The sequence below is a fragment of the Pseudorasbora parva genome, chromosome 17, assembly GCF_024679245.1.
Source record: "Pseudorasbora parva isolate DD20220531a chromosome 17, ASM2467924v1, whole genome shotgun sequence".
Lineage (NCBI taxonomy): Eukaryota > Metazoa > Chordata > Actinopteri > Cypriniformes > Gobionidae > Pseudorasbora > Pseudorasbora parva.
Window position 1 is genome coordinate 5158562 of NC_090188.1, and position 20542 is coordinate 5179103.

Below are 20542 nucleotides of genomic sequence, written 5' to 3' on the forward strand. Positions count from 1 at the left end.
CTTACACCAAAACTGAGTCAGTGAAAAACGTGGAAAAAGTGCATCTGCAGAACTCGAAACAAGAAGTGATTCGTTCTACAGTCCCTGAGAAGTATAGGGTTTTTAGGGTGCGTGCAATTCATTTCTGCATGTTTATCTAACTAAACTGGATTTGCATTTACTATTAAGTGCACATTTCTGTTAACCATGCATGAAAATGAACACAATACATTATGGTTAAAAAACTAGAAAGAAAAATAAACCCAAAAGAAAAAACTAAACATTGCCCACCCACTGCGATAAGCCATTTCTGGTCGTCTACTGCACATAATAGCTTCCTGTTTTTTACTGGTCCTGAAGTTTTCAATCTTTGCCCTCCATTTGCTGAAGGAACCCTCAGATTACGTTCAGAAAAGCCAGCTCAGCAGCAGTTATATTTAACCCAAGCCTAAAACAAAAAGCTTTTCAAACACACCAACTCTAATTCTTACACACTAACTGACTTACTAAAACATATACTCAAACCTCCAGCAATGCATTACTGTCTGGATCAGTGAAGGACCTGTAGTGCAACAAATGAGAACTTATAATACAATAAATAAGTGAATATGTATTTGGAGTTCTTTATGGGTTTAACAAACAATAAATAACCCCAACTGTCATTATTGGAAATGTACCTGTGAAATGTACAATGATTTTATTAAAATATTATTTAAAATACTATTTCAGTAACTATTGCAGTAACTGCAGTAGAATTGGCACAGAAATGTATATATATATATATACTTTTTTTGAAAGCATCTTCACTGCCGTAAGATATATATATATAAAAGAAGTGAAAATAAATAAAATTAAAGAAATGTATGTGATTAAATCCAGTGTTAAAGTGTTTGCGCTGTGATAAACTCCCAAACATAAATGCAGATCAAATGATTTCCCTATTCCATGAGCAGTTGTTACTCGATGAGCTACAAGGTCATTTTGTTGATGGAGAGCAACAGGTGTCGGTCCAGCACCAGCTGTGAGTGTAATTGCGTGACACTCATTTCCAGTAACTGTTGTTTTCACACAGGTCAGTCACGGCTATAGAATACAGCAGATCGTTAAGCGCGGCCATTGACGTGTCGTCATGAATTCCTGATCACTCAGTGGTGAGTCACGACAGACACACAATAACAAATGACTTCTCCACACACTGTGGGTTTCCTGTGACTAGCACAGAAACAGGAAGTACGCCATTGAGCCAGGAGAGAAATAAATGCCATGCTGTTACAAAACCACTCCCATATGATCGGTCATTGGCCACTGACAGACCACACAGGGCATTCAGAGGTGATAGACTATGATCCGCAGTTTATTTTTTCAGTGATAATTGCTCAAGACTTCATAATGACATTGCTACTTAACAAGTGCAGGTGTCACGATTTTGATCTGATTCAGACTTGATTATAAAGTATTTCTGTAAAGTGATTTAAAAAAAAATCTATTTAAAGCCACAATATGTATTTTTTTTGCTACTAGAGGCCACTTAATCAAAACAAAGTCATATATTGAGGACAACATGCGCATGTGTTGAATTTGGCCATTCATGCTCATCCGCAGTTGAGTATATTTTGAAAGCTGTGCCGACACAGCTGTGCGCTAGACGCGTCCGGACGCAAAAATTGAAGTATACCCGGGGCTTAACGCAGCGCTGTTTTATCATATTAGATACATTTGAGCGTGTTGAAAGTTATGTTTTAATGCTACTCTGTGTGTTCGCTCAGTGGCTACTATGAGACATTGCTGTAAGATTCATAATAGGCATGGTAAAACATGGTACTTGCAGTAAATCAAGAAAACAAGATTTAAACAATAAGACAAAACTTTGTTATATATCTTAACACATTTACTGTCGATGAATCGCTTATTTCTCTGGATTTAAACATTCTTAGAAACGTTTGGAATAATGTAAGTACACATGTCAAAAAATAAATAAAACTGTTCTAGTGGTTTTTGGATATTTTAATCCAAAAATGCTTACATATCGTGCCTTTAACAGAAACATTTAAGTAAGAACAAATACAGATATTATAGATAAATTGACTATAATAAAAGCTACAAAAGTTATTTAAAGATTCGCTCTTTTATTTTTGTTGTATGATTAAAAGCAGCAGGTTTATTATATCAAGACATAATACACACATCTAATAAAAGGTTACACATCAGATTTTTTCCCCCAGATGTTAATGTTCCTTAAAGTCATGACCGACTATGCTTACGTGAATACTCGCCAAGACAGATGTTTTGAAATAATTCTGTGCGTATCTAAACGGCCGAGCACAAAACGACACTAAATATAGCATCACATGATGATTGAGAGAGGTGGCTTTCTGTGTGTGCGCTTTGAGTGTGTAAGTCAGTGCAAGTAACTCATTTAAATCTTTAGGTCCTTAAAGGTGCACTATGCAGCTTTCCGTCCACTGGAGGGCGCCTACTCATAACAAATGCGTAGTTTGATGACGGAAAGTGTGAGCGCAGCATCTTGGGAGATGTGGTCTTCTCATCACAGCCGGTGGAAAATAGGACTCGGGCAGAAATCACGTTCATGCATGCGGTTATTAACGTTACTGTAGTCTAAAGCAGAGCAGGACCGAGTGTTGTGGACCTGAGCAAAGCTGCTGGAGCAATTGTTAAACAAATACCCGCCTTGCGAATACCGGGACTTTTATTATGACGGGACGGGACACAGTCGCCGGGCGCCTACACAGATCCGCTCTTCCGGTTATGATTTTGTGGTAATGCAGCTCTGTTTATCATATTAGATACATTTAAGTGTGTTTAAAACAATGTTATGACGTTACTCCGTGCGTTCACTTGTTCACACTGCTAAGAGTAAAGCGCTCCTGCCAAATAAAAGCCGAAACCGAGGGTAACGCAGATATGACGCAATTGACAGACGACTCCCTCAAATGCAATGCTGAAACGTCCCTGTCCTTGGTTAAAAAAGCAATTTTCTCACAATTTACAAATAGTTGGAAACATCTGGGATATTGTAGGTACTCAACTGAACAATATATATAACGCTGGCCTGGTGGTTTTTGGATATTTTACTGCAAAAATACTACATAATGCACCATGTCTGCAGAGCAATACTGAGCAAAATGCCGCTCTGGGCAACTTGGGAGAAGTAGATGAACTGAGTAATAAAAATAATTGGTTACATACAGGATATCTAGACACTATAAAGTGTATTCAGGGGGTTTTGCTCTTATTTTGTGTGCCACAGAACAGATGTGTGGATGTTTACTTCAGTTGTAACCAGTGTTTTTTTAGTTATACTATTATAGTTTTTGTTAATATTTATAATTTAATTAATTAATTAAATATTTATATTTTTTATTTTCATTTTTAAAAACATTATCATATATATATATATATGATATTTAAATGATAATTATATTATCATATGAACATAAAATGTTTTATTATTATTTATTTATTTTGCAAATATATGTATAATTTTTTATCAAGTTTTCATTTATTTAGTTTTAATTCAACTAAAAGAAAATGAGAAATGTTGCTTTGGCAACTATCTTAAAATAAAGCCATTTAAAATGTTTTAATATTTTATTTTATTTCAGTTAATGTTTATTGTAAGTAATTTTTTAGTTCTGGTTAATGATAATAACCCTGGCTGCAGCACAGTAAATTAGAAATGTGAATTTTTCACCAGCTGAAAGTGAAAATCTTCCATAAAACAGCATTAATTATTGTATAAAAATCAACTAAGCATACATTACAATATTTGTACTAATAAAAAATGTTTTGCACCACAGGGCTATTTAAATAACCTGCACAAAAAATGAATACAATAGTGAACATGTCAAAGAAAGAGTGACCAGTTACATAATCAAAAAAAAAAAAATACTTGTTTCTACTTATTGTTTAAACCTACAATCTTGACTCTGACTACAAAATGTTATAAAAAGTTTCAATATCAAGCATATTCTTTGAGAGAATCTTAAAATAACCATTTAACTAATTTAGCAAAGTTTCTTAAAGAATGTTCCTATGCACTTTGGGGTTATACAGATTTTCAGCTGCTATTAAGATTTCTTAATAAAAACAGAGGCACTACAAAGTTCCATGTTTATGCACTTTATGCAAAGTGTGTTGTGAGAAAAGACAGAATTTTGTTTCTCAATGATTGCCATTTACTAAATTATATTTGTTAGTATACAAAACACAATAGGCAAACTCAATTACTAACCTTGTTCGAATGTGTGCCGTGTTTAATAGTGACATCATATCCTTGCAAGATTCCATTCAACTTGTCAGGGGGCGGAGCTTCCCATCGGATCATCAACATAGAATTGTTCACATAAACAGTCACGTTTTGAGGGGCATCCAGTGGAACTGACAATAATACAAGTAAAAAGTAAAAATTACACATTTCAGATAAATCATCTCTTGAGCAACATGTAAAACACTGACCAAATACTTTAAAACCAACAACAGTTATTCCAGTTTGATATTTCATTAGAAGTTTGGAATAACAAACCAAAATGCTTATCAGGAACTAAAAATATCCTTCACGGTTCTTTTATGAACACAGAGGAAATCCTTTATGGATACACCCATAAGAAAAGCATTTCTAACTGCCAGGTCACTCCCATTCCCATTTGGAAAACTCTTGGAAATTAAATACATAATTACATACTACAGGAACTCTCTTCTTGTCTTTCTTCTATTAGCAAAATGTAATTATCAAATTGCACTCAATCACATCTTCCGTTTCCAGTGTGCCGAATTAATAGGAAATAATATTTTTTATTTTTTTTAACTTATTTGATCAAAATTAGAAGCTTTTCTTTACAAGATAATTGAATGCACTTATTTGCGGCATCATGTGACAACAAAGTAGCATAACAATATTTAATATGATTATTGTTGCAAATGCATATCCTTTTCCTACCCATTTAAAAAAATGAGTGAGTATGGTTTGCAGGACAGTCTATACTTTGTAGCAAGATAGTGTTTCATTTTGAACATATTCAAAGACTTCACTTGTTTAATTACTGGATCAATCTGTTTTTTTGCATGAGTCATTGAATCATTCAGAATCATGATCTCTATCTTTTTTTTTTTTCGGCTGTTCCCTTCAGGGGTCGCCACATCAATCATCTGAATCATCTGCCTCCATTCCTATACTCTGTATCCTCTTCTCTCAGACCGACTACCTTCATGTCCTCCTTCACTACATCCCTAAACCTCCTCTTTGGTCTTCCTCTTGACCTAGCAGCTTTAACCTCAGCATCCTTTTACCGATATATTCACTCTCTCTCCTCTGAACATGTCCAAACCATCTCAAACTGGCCTCTTTAACTTCATCTCCAAAGCATTTCACATGTGCTGTCCCTCTGATGTACTCATTCCTGATCCTTTCCATCCTCGTCCCCCCAAAGAGAACCTCAACATCTTCAGCTCTGCTAACTCTAGCTCTTTCTCAATTAAAAATTCACAGAATCATATCATGCAACTGTACATTAAAGGTCCTGTTCTTCGCGATCCCATCTTTCAAACTTTAGTTAGTGTGAAATGTTGCTCATAGAGCATAAATAATACCTGTAAAATTATAAAGCTCAAAGTTCAATGCCAAGCGAGATATTTTATTTAACAAAAGTTCCCGTTCAAAGCCTACAGCGAGCGGCCGGTTTGGACTACACCGCTGCACTTCCTGCTGTAATGACGCCACTAGAACCGTTTGTTGACTAACCCTCCACCCACAAGAATACACAAAATAGGGGGCGTGGTCTCGTTGCTCTCCCACGTGGGGAAGAGCACGCATTCAGCGCTTGCATCTCCCCGTTATGGTAAGAGGCGGGACCTTTTCGGGCAAAGTGCGCTAAGCTGCTGTCCAATCACAACACGGGAAGCGCTGGCCCAATCAGAACTTGTAGGATATCATCAGGCTGTTTTTAGGACAGAGAAAACTGCGGTGTACAGATAAGTAAATTGTGTGAAAAATACTTTGTTTTTTTACACGCGAAACATGAACTCATGTTATATAGCACACTGTAAACACAATCAAGGCTTCAAAAACACACGAAAAACAGGACCTTTAAACTGATCAAAAGAGAGAGTAAAGACATTTATAATATTACAAAAGACCTGTCTATTCATCACTGAATCCTGAAAACACGCATTACGGTTTCTACAAAAATATGAAGCAGCACAACAGTTTTCAACATTGATGATAAAGGATCATGTGACACTGAAGACTGGTGTCATAAGAGATGTCTGTCAAAAACTTAAATTTAAATCTTTTGAATGGCAGTGTACCCAAGTGGCTCAAAATGTTTTTTATTCACAAAAAGTCCAGGAAGTTGTTCCAGGAATCTGACTCACCACCCTCTGTAGTGTTACTCTGGACCCAATCGCTTCGTGGTGACGTCCCGATCTCATTGGTACAGGACACACTCATGTTGTACCAGGTCATGGCTTTCAGGTTGCTGATTTCATACTGGAACGGAGGCACTTGTGTGCTGTATGCGGCAGTAGGACTCCCCGGCTCAGGGCCGAGCTCTCGCACCTAACACATGATTTAAGGCATTTATGATTCATTACAAAATGATCAGGAATCATATGAACCAAAGCTTTCAGTGGTGTTACTTTACCAACTGAACAGAACTATGATTTCAAGTTAAAACGGATGGAAAATAAATCACAGAAAAAAGAAATCACCCTGAACTGAACACCATGTGCCTCAGAGGAATCAACACAATAACCTTGTACAATGTTCATTCATTTTGTCCCTCTTACCGTGATGTAGCACAAGGTGAGAGGAGAGAAGCCATCGTGTCCCGGAGTCCAGCTCAAGAGGAGTTTGTTGGCCTCGCGTTTTACTACTGTGACTTTCGACACTTTGTCAGGAAGCTCTAAAAAATACATTAATCATGCATGTGTGTCAGAGCCATAAACAACATTAATTTTGCGATAAAGGTCATGTAAAGGTTACTTTTTCTTTGTAAAGTTATGACTTCATGTGCCAAATACTTTGTGCAACACTCTTGTGGAAAATGCAGAAGAATGAAAAATGGCTCAGATAACCATTACAATATAAAAAAATTACATGGAGGATAATGATAATTTAAAAAAAAATGTTTTTTTAAATGTAATATATGAATTTTTTTTACAATTATTATTATCCTCCATATAATTTTTGTGGTGATCTGGTGATCTGAGCCATTTTTCATTCTCTCTCTCTCTCTCTCTCTCTCTCTCTCTCTCTCTCTCTACATATACATATACATATACATATATATATATATATATATATATATATATATATATATATATATATATATATATATATATATATATATATATATTTATAGGATGAAGAACTTTACATTTTTAAAACTTTACAGCTTTACATTTTAAGATGAAGAAATAGCTGAACTAAACCAAACAAATATAAACTAAAGCTAAATAAAAGTATAAAAAACTGAAAGCACGCAAGTACTAAGTAGAAAAGAACTAAAACTTAAGTAAACTGAACACTAAAAATATAAAAAATAATAATATAGTATATAAATGATACTAAATAAAACTGTTCTGGGGTTCAGCACCTTTGATATTGACGTGAGCTTCTCTGGAGACTGTGAGGCCTTTCTCGTTGTGAGCTTCACAGCTGTACTGGGTGGGAGCATCAACACCTGCTGAGAACAGAAAAATACACATTTATTATCTCACTCTAATACCGGTATGCAGATATTAAAACAATGGAAGATGGGAGCCTGTGTAGAGACAATGGTGCTTGCTAACTATTATTATTACTCATGGTTTTTAGAATTATACAATATTGTTCAAAAGTTTGAGGTCAGTATGATTTTAGTAATTCATTTTATTCAGCAAGGATGCATTAAATGTATCAAAAGTGACACTTAAGACATTTATAAATGTTACAAAATATTTCTATTTCAAATAAATGCTGTTCTTTTGAACTTTATATTCAAACATTTTCCAATAAATCAGTTTTCAAAATTATAATCATAAGAAATGTTTCTTGAGCAGCAGATCATCATATCAGAAGGATCATGTGACACTGAAGACTGGAGTAATGATGCTGAAAATTTAGCTTTGATCACATTTCATTTTAACATATAGAAAAGTTATTTTAAATGATAATATTTCAGAATATTTTTTAATCAAATGCAGCCTTGGGGAGCATAGACTGTCAAAAACATCTTAACACATAACACACATACAAAATTTGGAAACTAATCTGGAAAGCATTCACAGCAGCCTACAATATTGGCTGTGAGTTTTGCACTATTAAGCATCACTTCCATTTTTTCACAAAATAAAATAGATATTATTTGGTGCCACAAACGGTGCTTTAAAGCAAAATAATAGTGATGCGAGTCTCCAGGTGACATGCAATCAGCATCAGGTTTGCATCGATGGTGGAGGTCGAGCACATGCAGGACTGCGTAACTTTCACCGCCAGCGCGTCTCACAGAACGAGTCTTTCAGTGCCACTCCACGCCAACTCTCCAGCCCCACTCTGACACAAGCACAACCATAATATCCCTTTTGTGCAAGTGCATTTCTGCCCATGCCCAGAGACTCGGTCACAAAGGACACATTGCTTCCCCCATTGGAGCTGACAGGAAGCTACTTGTTTGGTTGTTGACATGTTTCTGAGTATCAAACGTGTCTATCTCTGACTGTCAGTGGGACAGATTGTGCCTCCGTTTTCAAGCGCCACAGTGACTGAACTATGCTATCGAAATGCAGTCTGGAAAAAGATGCACATTTAAATAATAGACGACAGTATTTCATTCACTGCAGGAATAATTATAGGTTCAGTCTGGACTTGGAAAAGCAAGGTTTCTTGAAGATAAACACACCAGGCTTTCTAACTTAAATAGTTTGCTAAAACCAACTCGCAAGGATGTTTTGCACTGATTATTTTTGAGGTGATTTACCCTTTTACTAGCTCTTGAAGATTTAAGCCCTGTTTACGCCTAGTATTAAGATGCTTTTTGGTGTATCTGTTCATAGGTGGACGAGGTTAAATACAGGTGTAAACAGGGTCTAAAACACTTTGAGCTTGTCCACTTTCGACCACTTCCAGAGGTAGCCAAACGAATGCGACCGGATTGCTCATAGTGTAAACGCTTAATGCCGTTGAATACATTCGAACAGCCACAAAAGACCACCTACTCTCCACCTCCTGACCTAATGCTTTCCATTATGGGAAGCATGCTAGTCAGACAGAGTTTTAACTTTGTCGGCTAAAGACCCAAGTCTGTTTTGAAGATAAAAAAATATATACCAAGCACAATGTTGTTCCCTCACCATTCCTGATTTCTGATGGCGGGGTCTTGCAGCTGCTCTCCGTATCTTTTTCTGTCGTGTCCTTTGCGTTCATATGTAAATTGCATTAGATCGAAAGATCTGAAAAAACACATACATTTACCCACCCATAGACCCTCCCCTGGAAGAAATCAGGACAGTCAAGTGGACAAAAGAGACAGATTAAAAACACCAGGTTTAAACACCAGGTCTCCCTGTGATCCGATCGACCAAAAAAAAGTATCTTAATACCAGGAGTAAACACTGCCTTAGTTAAAAAAAATTAAAGCCCAATTGAGGTACAATATACAACATTCAAATGTAATATCTAAATAAACCATCACTTAGAAACTTATTAATGGCAAAGAGTTCCTATATATGTGAGCATGGTTTTGAAAAGCAAATTAGCTATAAAAGAAACATTGTCAGCCAAATCCAATGCCAGATACAAAGTTCTTATTTTTAGCTTCAGTTCAACTGAAAAATGGCTGAACAGAAAGTATACAAATGGAGTCTCTCCATAAAAAAGCATGAAAGTAGGTTGGACAAATTGCAAGTTGTACACGTGCCAGGAAGCGTATGCTTCATTTCTGACAGGCTGTAATTATTGGGTTTGGAGAGCAGCCATGCTAGCAGGCTCTGCATACGGATCCAGCAGAATCTACAGGGTTTACTACAACACCACCAACAAAAGTACCAGAAAGAAGTTTGAGCATTTACCCTGGTCATTCTTACATATACCAAGTACCTTGAAACATCAAGAAAACAGCATGGTATTATCTATCTAAACTGCCAAACAACATCCAGGCATCTAGGAGTGCTAAATTAATTAAGTAAAACCGGAATTGCATTATGCCTTATCGGATGATCAAATCACACTGACTGTGATATAATTGACAGTGTTCTTTTACACACGAGCAGCTCACGATCCAGCGTTTTCAGTGTCCACAGTAAATGTAGCTCCACAGTAACTCATCTCTGCATCTGCTGAGTTTGGGCTGCTTATAACATGTAGCTGGAAACACAATCCACAGTTTTCAGTCATGTGACCGTCGCAGAGCCTTGGAGGGCAAAACCGCCATTGAACCGCAGCGCAAACATGTCAAATTTCCATCTTTAAAAAAAAATATGTGAACAAGATACACTTTTTGGACACCTGCTGCAGTATTTTAACCACTAAAAACAACGGGACGTTTTTAAAACGCTTAGCCTGAAAAACACTATAGGGGGAGTTGCACCAACAAGGATTAAGTTAAATTAAGCAAAGTTTAACGCTAATCTAGGATTTGTTGATATGGGTTTTATTTTATAGAACTGATCAAGCAGACGGAGGGTGAACTGACGACTTCTTTTAAACCATTAAAGTGCCGTAATGTACTAAAACAGTGATATTAAAATATTAAATTCAGTTTACACCTTTTTGATGATGCATACTATATGAAGGCGAGTGGTTCAAACCGAGAATATGAACGCAACGTTTTCTTTATAATGGGTTTCGATGGAGAAAACAGCGAGAAACCTCGTGTTGCACTAATATTCATGTGTTCATTTGCTTTCGTGTACAAACTGTGCAACATCAATAAGGAGTATATTGAATTTGGTATTTTAATATCACTGGCTTACTGCATTTATACTGACTACAAACCTGGTAAAAATGACTAACGGGCAATGGAGGAGAGCTGCGTTTTGCTCTCTAGGTTGGCGTTCCTATGAGCGTGTGACGACACGTGAAAAATATGAATATGCACCAACAGTCTTCCCATACTTGTAACGAGAAGCACTAACAAATGGTCACAAATGACATTACAATGGTTAAAATTGCAAATTCCTCTGGATTATTATTTTTTTCAAAGGTTTGGGATGATGTACACAGACCAGGCATAACATTATTCCTAATATTGTATTGGTCTCCCCTTTGCTGTCAGAACAGCCCTGATCTGTCGAGGCATGGACTCCACTAGACCCCTGAAGGTGTGCTGTGGTATCTGGCACTAAGATGTTAGCAGCAGATCCTTTAAGTCCTGTAAGTTGTGAGGTGGAGCTTCCATAAATCAGACTTGTTTGTTCAGCACATCCCACAGTTGCTCGATTGGATTGAGATCTCGGGAATTTGGAGACCAAGTCAACACCTCAAACTCTGTGCTCCTTGAACCATTCCTGAACAATTTTTGCTTTCTGGCAGGGCGCATTATCCTGACACCTTTCAATCAGAACCAGCATTAACTTCTTGAGCAATCATAGAATGATTAAGCACATTCGCACTGGCTGAAGTTTCATAATGGCTTTACAAAACTCAGCATTTATGTGGACATTTTGTAACTTGAGCAGTAATTACTGGCTATTCTTCACACAGGGAACCATCATATTCAGCTCTAACTAGTTCCCTCTTAATGGAAACACACATCACAGCATCCAGAGAGAGAAAGAAAGTGTTTGTGTGTGCATTACGTAATGCATCCATTGTGTGGAGAAGGACAGTGAGCCAGAGTTCAACATGGAAAATCAGAGACTTTCTGTGTTCACATTGTTTGATTCAATTCCAGTAAGAGCAGCACTTTAAAGGAGAAGTGGGCCACAACATGGTTTTACCGCAATCTTAGAGTGTTTTTGTCTCAAACATGCACGTGAGAAGAAGCATGCACTCATTAAACAAAGAAATGGGCGTATCTGTTCTTGATCTTCAAACAAGATCTACAAACTGAATTGATGCTTTTAAACAAGCTGTCAGATTCAGAGCTAGATAAAAGGCATTTTAAACATACGTTTTTAAAATTAAATTAACAGCTTCTAAATTTGCGTTTTTGATATGCCAAGTTATGTTAACCACAGGCTTTAATTTACACAAATAAAAAAATCCCATTATAAAACCCCAAAGGAAAATTGAGGGAATCTTCAGGGTTCTGACGTCATACATACACAACTCTATTGCACAAATGTATATTAGATTTATTATAAATATTTTTACCAGCTATAAATATTACAAAAATGTAAAATATAGTTTCAATCACAACAAAAATGAAGACACACTGATTTCGATCTCATAATTACATATTAAAAGGGAAATATTTAACATGTGCATCGTCACATAGATTTCCTGCTTAAGCCAATTCTGGAGGTGAAAAATGGTCATGAAAAACACAAAAGTTTACTAAATTTACAAATAAGTAAAAGGAAATTACTATAACATATGAATATAATCATTCAGAACCATATCAAAATCTGATATCACCACATTACTTTTTTGTAGGGAGGTAAAAAGTTTGCCATTTAAATATCCTGCAACTTTTAAATAGTTAAATATTAATAAATATTAAATATGTTATATGCATGTATATTGATATCTGTCTAGCGAACTACATCATCCTATTAGAAACCACGTTTAACAGCATATTAACCATCAACCAATGTAAAAGCGATCACCCGGAAAGCAACAGCAACAGACCTTTTCCTTTTAAGTAATAGAATAAGGTTTAGAAAACTATGTTCAATTCAAAAGGGCTTCACTTTTAGTTTCAACCAATAGGCTGATCTGAAGAACCTATAAATGGAAGATCAAGAGCTTTAAGCCACCATGAAATCAAAATGGACTATTCTTATTTTTTTGGGAATATTGCAGTATTTATTATAAGCAATTTATCCATTCCATGCACATCATTTTTTCTCTTATTTTCTGTCATCTGATGATGTGTTTACTGGCATGACGGCGGGTCAACCTGTCAATCGAAATCCACCAATACCAAACCACAACTTCACATGGACAAAGCTAAGTCCCACCCTACATTCTCTTGTTAGAGAAGCCGTTTGACTCTGATATACATCACAATAGGGAAGAAAAGACTATTGCAACTTCTCTTTCATGTTAACTTTAAAGCAGCACTAGGTAACTTTTCAACCTTCATAATATATTTTCAAGACTCTTGTGATGATACATCGACTTACAATAGGTTGAATGACACATCTGCCATAGCTTGATGGGGGCTGTATCGTTTTTAATCGTACTTTTAAACTTCGAGTTTCGGGTAGTAACCCGAGAACAAAAAGAATTACAAAATTCGACTGCTTTACGGCATATACGTCACTTCCACCAACACCCACACTTCCTTACATTCGGACGTGCGAGCCCAACTTTGTTCATCGAATAATATAGTCATGTCCGAAGCAGCACAGACAAATAAGAAAGGTTTTGTTGGAGGAAAGCAATAAGAGGAAACAAAAAAGTGATGGGATTAAAGGCAGGACGAGGATCAACATGTGACCAGCGTTTGCTCGTCGGCGTGAGCTGAAGGAGGCGTGGCCGACCGATGCTGTCCTGCTTGTTATGGTGATTACCGACCACTCAAACATTGAACTGAAGTATCATATAGATTCTGTAAAATGGTAACCAATAGACTACTATAATGACGCTGGCTTGTAAACGTGAGCATCGTGATTATTTGGCGTTTGAAAAAAATAAAACCCATGAAATATTCATATGACATGCTGAAACATATGCCACTGACTGTACCTGGGATGAAGACATTTCACACGCGACGCCAGAAGAACACCTGCATGTGAACTCCTCCGGCAGTGTTCAGGTTAACTGTTAGTGCTGCACCAACCCGCGGCGCCACTGTTATGAAGTTATTTGGCCCGCACCGCACCACTGTATATATTTTTACAACCCGCCCCGCACCACTGTATACATTTTTACAACCCGCCGCGCACCCGCGACCATTAAATATACATACGGGGTCTGCGGGTTATGAGACGACCCGAGCATCACTAGTTCAGGGCTATCAGGGTTGTCATGTCAACAAATGCACGCGCGATGGCATCCCCTGTTGCAGGATGACAGATCTTACGACAGTAGTTGAGGACATTATTTTTTCCCAACTGTAGGGGGACCCCGAGAGCAAAAGTTGCCAAGTGCTGCTTTAATCTTCAAAAACCACAAACAACATTATAACCTGTATAAACAACTAAAAGTCCCTGATAAGAAGAGTATTTTTAGTTGAACCTACAGAACCATTAAAGTCTTTATTTTAAAGAGCACAGGTCTCAGCTCCAGCCTCCAAACACTCTTAGAAGAAAAGGTTCTATATAGAATCCTTTTAAGTGTCAAAAGGGTTCTTTCTTGTCATTTATAGAACCTTTTTAGCATAAAAGGTTCTTTGGAGTTCAACTCCAAAGAACCCTTTATGCTAAAAAGGTTCTATAAATGACAAGAAAGAACCCTTTTGACACTTAAAAATGGTTCTATATAGAACCTTTTAGGGGTTCCAAATACGTAGCGCAGATAGACTCTTTTAAGGTTCTATATAGAACCTTTTCTTCTAAGAGTGAAAGTTTAATCTGTCCATTCTTTACCAGGCTCTCTGCAGCGATGCTGTGGCCCCTGAATGAGACTTTTGTGTGTGTGTGTGTGTGTGATATCAGCACTCTCGCCCTATAGCACCGGGTGAATAAACTTTAACCATAAAACTCCTGCTTTCACAATAACTCAGCTTTACGCTTGTTGCCAAGAAACCGATTACCATACCTAGGAGATTAACTACAAAACCATTTTCTGAAACCGTGAGTGGTGTTTTTCCCTGCAAAGCCCACTGTCTGCTACCATGATACTCTTTTAGAAGAAAAGGTTCTTTAGAGCTTTAATAAGGGTTCCTTTAGACACTTCATAGAACCTTTTAGGGGTTTCATAAAGGGATCAATTTATGGATTTAATTGGAATTAATTCACTGTTTATTTGAATTTATTTTACACTGTATTTATTTTTATGAATTAAACAGCTCATAAATGCACTTTATCACTAGAAAAAAGTTGAAGTAACCTGTTAAACATGAAATTATTCATCAAACTCAATTTACTGTCCTGAAGGGTTTTGCTCCAATCCCACAAGTTTGTGTAAAAAAAAAATATCCATATTTTAAACTTTAAAAGTAAATGATCTAGCTTCCGGCGAATCGCCTTCTGTATTCAACTTACGGAAAAAGTGTAGCGCCTCTCACAGTTCAAAATGCTTACGCTACGTCTGACGAGTGTAACTGGTGTGCAATGTCGTCAGACGTAGCGTAAGCGCAAGCAATCTTTTTTTTTCTGGGTGGTTGCGGACTACCCAAGTCAAAAGAGGAAATGGGAATTTCAAAGTAATTATAAATACAAATAAATAACAAAATTAACAACAAATCTAATTTAACAAGACATGCAATTTAAATTAGCACAGTGTGGGATAAGTTACGATAAGCTTAAAGTCCCCCTGTGGTGAACAAGTTTTTAATGTTGTTTGTCTATGTGATGTTAATGTTGTCTGTGGAGATTTTAATATGCTTTAAAACAAACAATGATCAAATTCAGTGGTTTTTACCAAGTCAACACCATTGCTGAAAATGTTCTCCTTAAAACTGCAGTGAACCAAAGACTCAAAAACACGGCTTGAAATCGTTGTCATTTCTGGCGTCAAACTACCTTTGCAACCAATCACATCCAACGTGTGATCGTCCCAGGGGGGCTCTCTGCTGGTGAGAGTGAGTAGAGGCGGGGCTAATTTGCATATTCATAGAACTACATACACTAAATGAGGCAAGGGTGTATTATGCATAAATACATTTTCTTCGAGGAAGAAAAAAGTTTGAAATACGTAATTCTTTTTTAATTGGTGACTAAAGATGAGTTTTAAAGGGGGGGTGAAACACTCAGTTTCAGCCAGTGTCATGTCAATCTTGAGTACCTATAGAGTAGCATTGCATCCTGCATATCTCCGAAAAGTCTTTATTTTTTTTATAATTATATAAGAAAGATGCGCTGTTCCGAGTCTTTCCGAAAAAAGCCGAGCGGGTGGGGGCGTGTCGTGTGAGCGGAGCTAAATAATGACGTGTGCGCGCTGCTGCTATTGTGTTGAGTCGAGTGCGTCGTAAAGCTGTGTCATCCCTAACAGCGGGAAAAAAACTTTATTCAAACTAAAAATATGGCTTTTAATCAGATACAGCCATACATCTATGATCCGGAATCAGACCCAGAGGCTGCAGTTGAACAGGAGCAGCAGCAAAAACGACTAGAGCAGGACGTCTCTATGTGGTACAAGTTATACACTAACTATATAATATGCTTAGCGGCTTGTGTTATTTACATATTTATACTTGAATGATATCGTCGTATTTTTGTCTTTGAAGGTGTACATGTGGGAAGTGCAGTTGTGCACGTGTGTGTTTACGCGTGGTTTGTGTAGACAATTGTAACGTTAGTAAGCGGACTGGTTTTGCAGGCAGGCTAAGTTAGTGTTTACATAGAAAGACATGGAATAGTAGCGCATTTGAATGAAGAAGCGCACTTATTTAGTTCAACATATTTCCCCCCTCTTTGTGTATTGTTGTTTGGAGTGCTTTTACAATACACAAACATAAAGTTACACATATAGTGGCCAGCTAAACAAATGTACACGCACTACACATCGCATGCTCCATTGATCAATTAACTATACGTGATCATGTTTGGGCTACTTGATGGGCATAGGCAAAAACACAGACATTTGAAGCAGTCTTACTCACAGCCTGCGGTTCTAACGTTGGGACCTTTATCGTTGGGACTGCTCCATCCTTCAGCAATAGGCGATTGGAAAATCCGGCGTCGAGCTGGGCCTTGTTTATGAAACAGTCGGCACCGAAATGCAGCGAACAGATATAAACATTCGCGCAACTCAGTTGCTGATCCGGAAAAGCAAATTACATCCACTGTTGCCTTAACGCGGGGTTTTTGGGGAATCTGTGCAGGACTGTCTTGGTCTGGCAACCAAAAACGCACTTTTTTGGTGACATTGTAATTGTGCACATCACCTGTGCAGCATCCTACGAGCCAGCGCTTTGATGGGTGTAGGCTGTTACTTTCGCTCTCTCCCTCTCTCTCTCTCTCTCTCTCTCTCTCTCTCTCTCTCTCTCTCTCTCACGCGCTTCCAGTAGAATTGTCCGTAAGGCCCATACAAGGAAATTCCGCCCCCATTAACGTCAAAGGGGACGCATGATCGCAAAAAACTTGCCGAAACTTATGACTAACCGGAAGTAGTATTTTTGACAAAGAAATACTCCCATCAAACGTCCACCTTTTGAAACTTTGTCTATGTTTAGGATGGGATTCCAAGTCTTTAACAGTGTAAAAAGATCAGTATGCATGAAACAGCATTTCACCCCCCCTTTAAGGGATAAAATGATTGACTACAGGGGGACTTTAATAAGTTAGAGTCACAATGAAAGCCATGTAAAAAGTTATTTGGAGGTCTAATCAGAGATTACATATTAAACATGTACAGATGAATCATTCACAATAAGGTCAAAAGCACACATTTATAAAACAGGGTGATTATTCATTTTATCAATCAAGTGACTCAATCAAAACCGATTCAATTATACCACTTGATATGATCAAAAAAAGAAAATGACCCACAGTTTAAAGTCACTGTAATCAGTGTAATCTGACTGCTCAATTATCGGAGTAAAATGTGTGTCAGCAGATTCTATCTCACTATACAAACAGTAAAAAACACACAGCAGTGATTTTCATGTAGTTTCTCCCTCTCAAAGTTCACCTCTAAATACCAGCTTTAACCGATTATTAATCAGATGGTATGCTTTCACTTTACGTTTCCAAATACACAGAACGTTGAGGAGAAACTAAAGTTACAAGCCAGCTTCAGCAGCTTTCTGCGAGCTCTGTCACATTTCACAATATCGCATATTTTCCATAACTGCAGAAAACAAAATGTGCTGGATAATCTCAGCCAGGAGACTTTGAGGGGATATATGACCCTGCTCGAAATGTGAAACAGATTACTTTAGAGGAAAATTGGAAATTACAATCACTATAGAAAGCTAGGCAAAAAAAACTAAATTTAAGAGGCTTTGTGACATCAACTGTTTGGAAAGTAACTGGATAAGAGAGTTGTAGAGTTCAGTTTCTCGGTGCTTTGCATTGCTATTGAAGTAAGTGCAGTGACATTATTAAGTAAAACAAAACTGAAACATGCAATATAAATATTAGATTAAAAACTTAAACTTGCTTAAAATACTTTATCTTAATTAGAAATGTTGATTTACCAACTAACTGAAATAAGTTTAAGTACTAAAATGAAAACTGAAATAAAAAAATAAATGAAAGCTAAATAGAAATAAAAAAAATAATAAAACTCTAAATTGAAAAATAAATAACACAATAGTATATAAATAAAAATAATATACCCTGAGTGGTCTGTGAGGCAAAAAGCTATTTACTAACAAAAGAAAAGACAGCCCTTAAAATGACCCTTTTTGCCTCTTTAATCTTCATTCAACACTGGAAATCTAAGTTTGGTTTCTATTGTTTCCTGTTGTTCAAAGTTTCGGCGACTACTGTTGCCCTGTAATAAGGATGTCCTGATTGACCAGAGGAACAGTTTGTCATGTTTGTTGTCAGCTGATACCCAGTGTACTGAGGAGTCATTTAATGTCAACAGGCACATAAGAATGTACAAATTTGTGGTAGACATTATACCACTAATATAATCCAGTGGACAGCAAATCTCCCTCAACAAAATCTTCCATTCTTTCCAAAATCAGATTTTTTTTTTCTGCTAGATTTTACTTTAAAGCCTATTGATTCTCTGCTGGATATTGACAGGATGTTAAAGGGGCCATATGTAAAATTCAGAAACCGTTGTTATTGCTGACACCGGTGGCCATTAAGTGAACTGCAGTCAGCAACTTATTGCTCATGCTCGCACTCGTGCGCACACAACGGACAAGAGTCTGAATGTGATTCAAGGCCCAGATATACTCTTCGAAGTAAAAAGAAGTTGGATTGCTACACTTTTGCAGCGATATACTGTAAACAAACATCCATATGCCATCCACACGCCTGAGCGAGACGTTTAGATGAATATGTAAATATGTGCTGCATGCTTTCCTCTCAACAAAAAAATGAACTAAAAAAAGACAGTGGTGAGAAAAAGCAGTTAAGAAAGCATCTGATCATAGCAATGTGTCATTAAAATTACACTGTTATGATAGTGATCATAATTTTTTATTTATTTAAAGTATTTATTTGAGACTATAGACTATACTGAGACTACTTAATCCCTTTTCTTTCCATTGTTTATTGACATTAATGACTCTAATTTTTATTTTTTTATTTAGCATTTATTTCATGCGTCAATGTAGTTGACCTAATTGAATCATTTCAGATTTAAAAAATTGTTTATGTCTCTTTTGTGTGAAACAGTAAAAAAAATTTTTATATATATATTTTGTTTGTGTTGCGCTGTGCATTCGCTTACATTAGAGATCTCTAAGCTAGTGTCGACTGAAAAATCAGTCTACAGGCTTTCACAGACAACAAGAAGGTCTCACTTTTTAAGTTGTTACAAGCTGTTCACACATTGTCAATAAAGAAAAACTATTAAATACATTAAAATTATAACATATACCTTTAAGAAACTAAAGCATTTAATCTACAGCTAAATTTACGGAAACAGTTTAAAAACAGCACTGATGACAAAAAAGCAACGCTCTCACCTTTAACAGTGATGGTGCTGGAGGACTCGTTGCGCTCCTCATATCTCTTGCCTTTGAGAAGCCACTTAATGATTACAGGGTTTGGGGGACCGACCGCCTCACAGGTCAAATTGAAGGGAGTGTTTCTCGTGATGTTCACGTCACTCGGCTGTATAGTGAAGGTCGGCAGGCCTGGATTTGAAAAAATATGGCAAAATATCAAAATCTCTAAAATGCATAAGCAAATATTTGTGTCGCTGGGTTTGAAGGTTTACTTACCTTCCACCTCTAAAATGATGGGATTTGACTCAATGAGCTTGTTACTGGCGGTAAGCCTGCAGTGATATTCCCCAGCATCTGATCTCTGGACATTTTTGATGCTGAAAGGGGATGTTCAAAGGAAATAAATGCATTTTCTACAAAAAAACTAAAAGATTTGATTTTAAAACTTTGGGGGGAAAAGGTAGCATGCAAATTTGCCCTTACTCCCATAGCAGTTGACTGTTTTACAGAATGAAAGGTGGCTGGTGAATGATATAGTGCAAATATTTTATGCATAGGCTGATGTAATTTAATTCAATACCAATTGCGACATGCTTAATATTGCAAGCATTTAGACTTAATTTACATTTATTAATTTCAACTCTCAAATTCAAATACCTAAAAACTTATAAGTAAGCACTTGAAATATGGAAGATGAAAATTTACTTTTTTTTTTAATTTTG

General features: G+C 36.8%; 1 protein-coding gene across 1 annotated transcript in view; it reads right to left on the reverse strand.

Annotated features, from left to right (window-relative positions):
• mertka (c-mer proto-oncogene tyrosine kinase a) overlaps nucleotides 1-20542 on the reverse strand; it is a 39633-nt gene that overhangs the window by 13549 nt on the left and 5542 nt on the right. Inside the window, exons 3-8 of the mRNA XM_067421637.1 lie at nucleotides 20097-20197; nucleotides 19839-20009; nucleotides 7593-7679; nucleotides 6784-6899; nucleotides 6370-6553; nucleotides 4232-4377 (exon numbers count right to left, since the gene is read on the reverse strand). Of these exons, the coding sequence (XP_067277738.1) occupies nucleotides 4232-4377; nucleotides 6370-6553; nucleotides 6784-6899; nucleotides 7593-7679; nucleotides 19839-20009; nucleotides 20097-20197 (805 nt within the window). The remainder of the gene's footprint in view (nucleotides 1-4231; nucleotides 4378-6369; nucleotides 6554-6783; nucleotides 6900-7592; nucleotides 7680-19838; nucleotides 20010-20096; nucleotides 20198-20542) is intronic.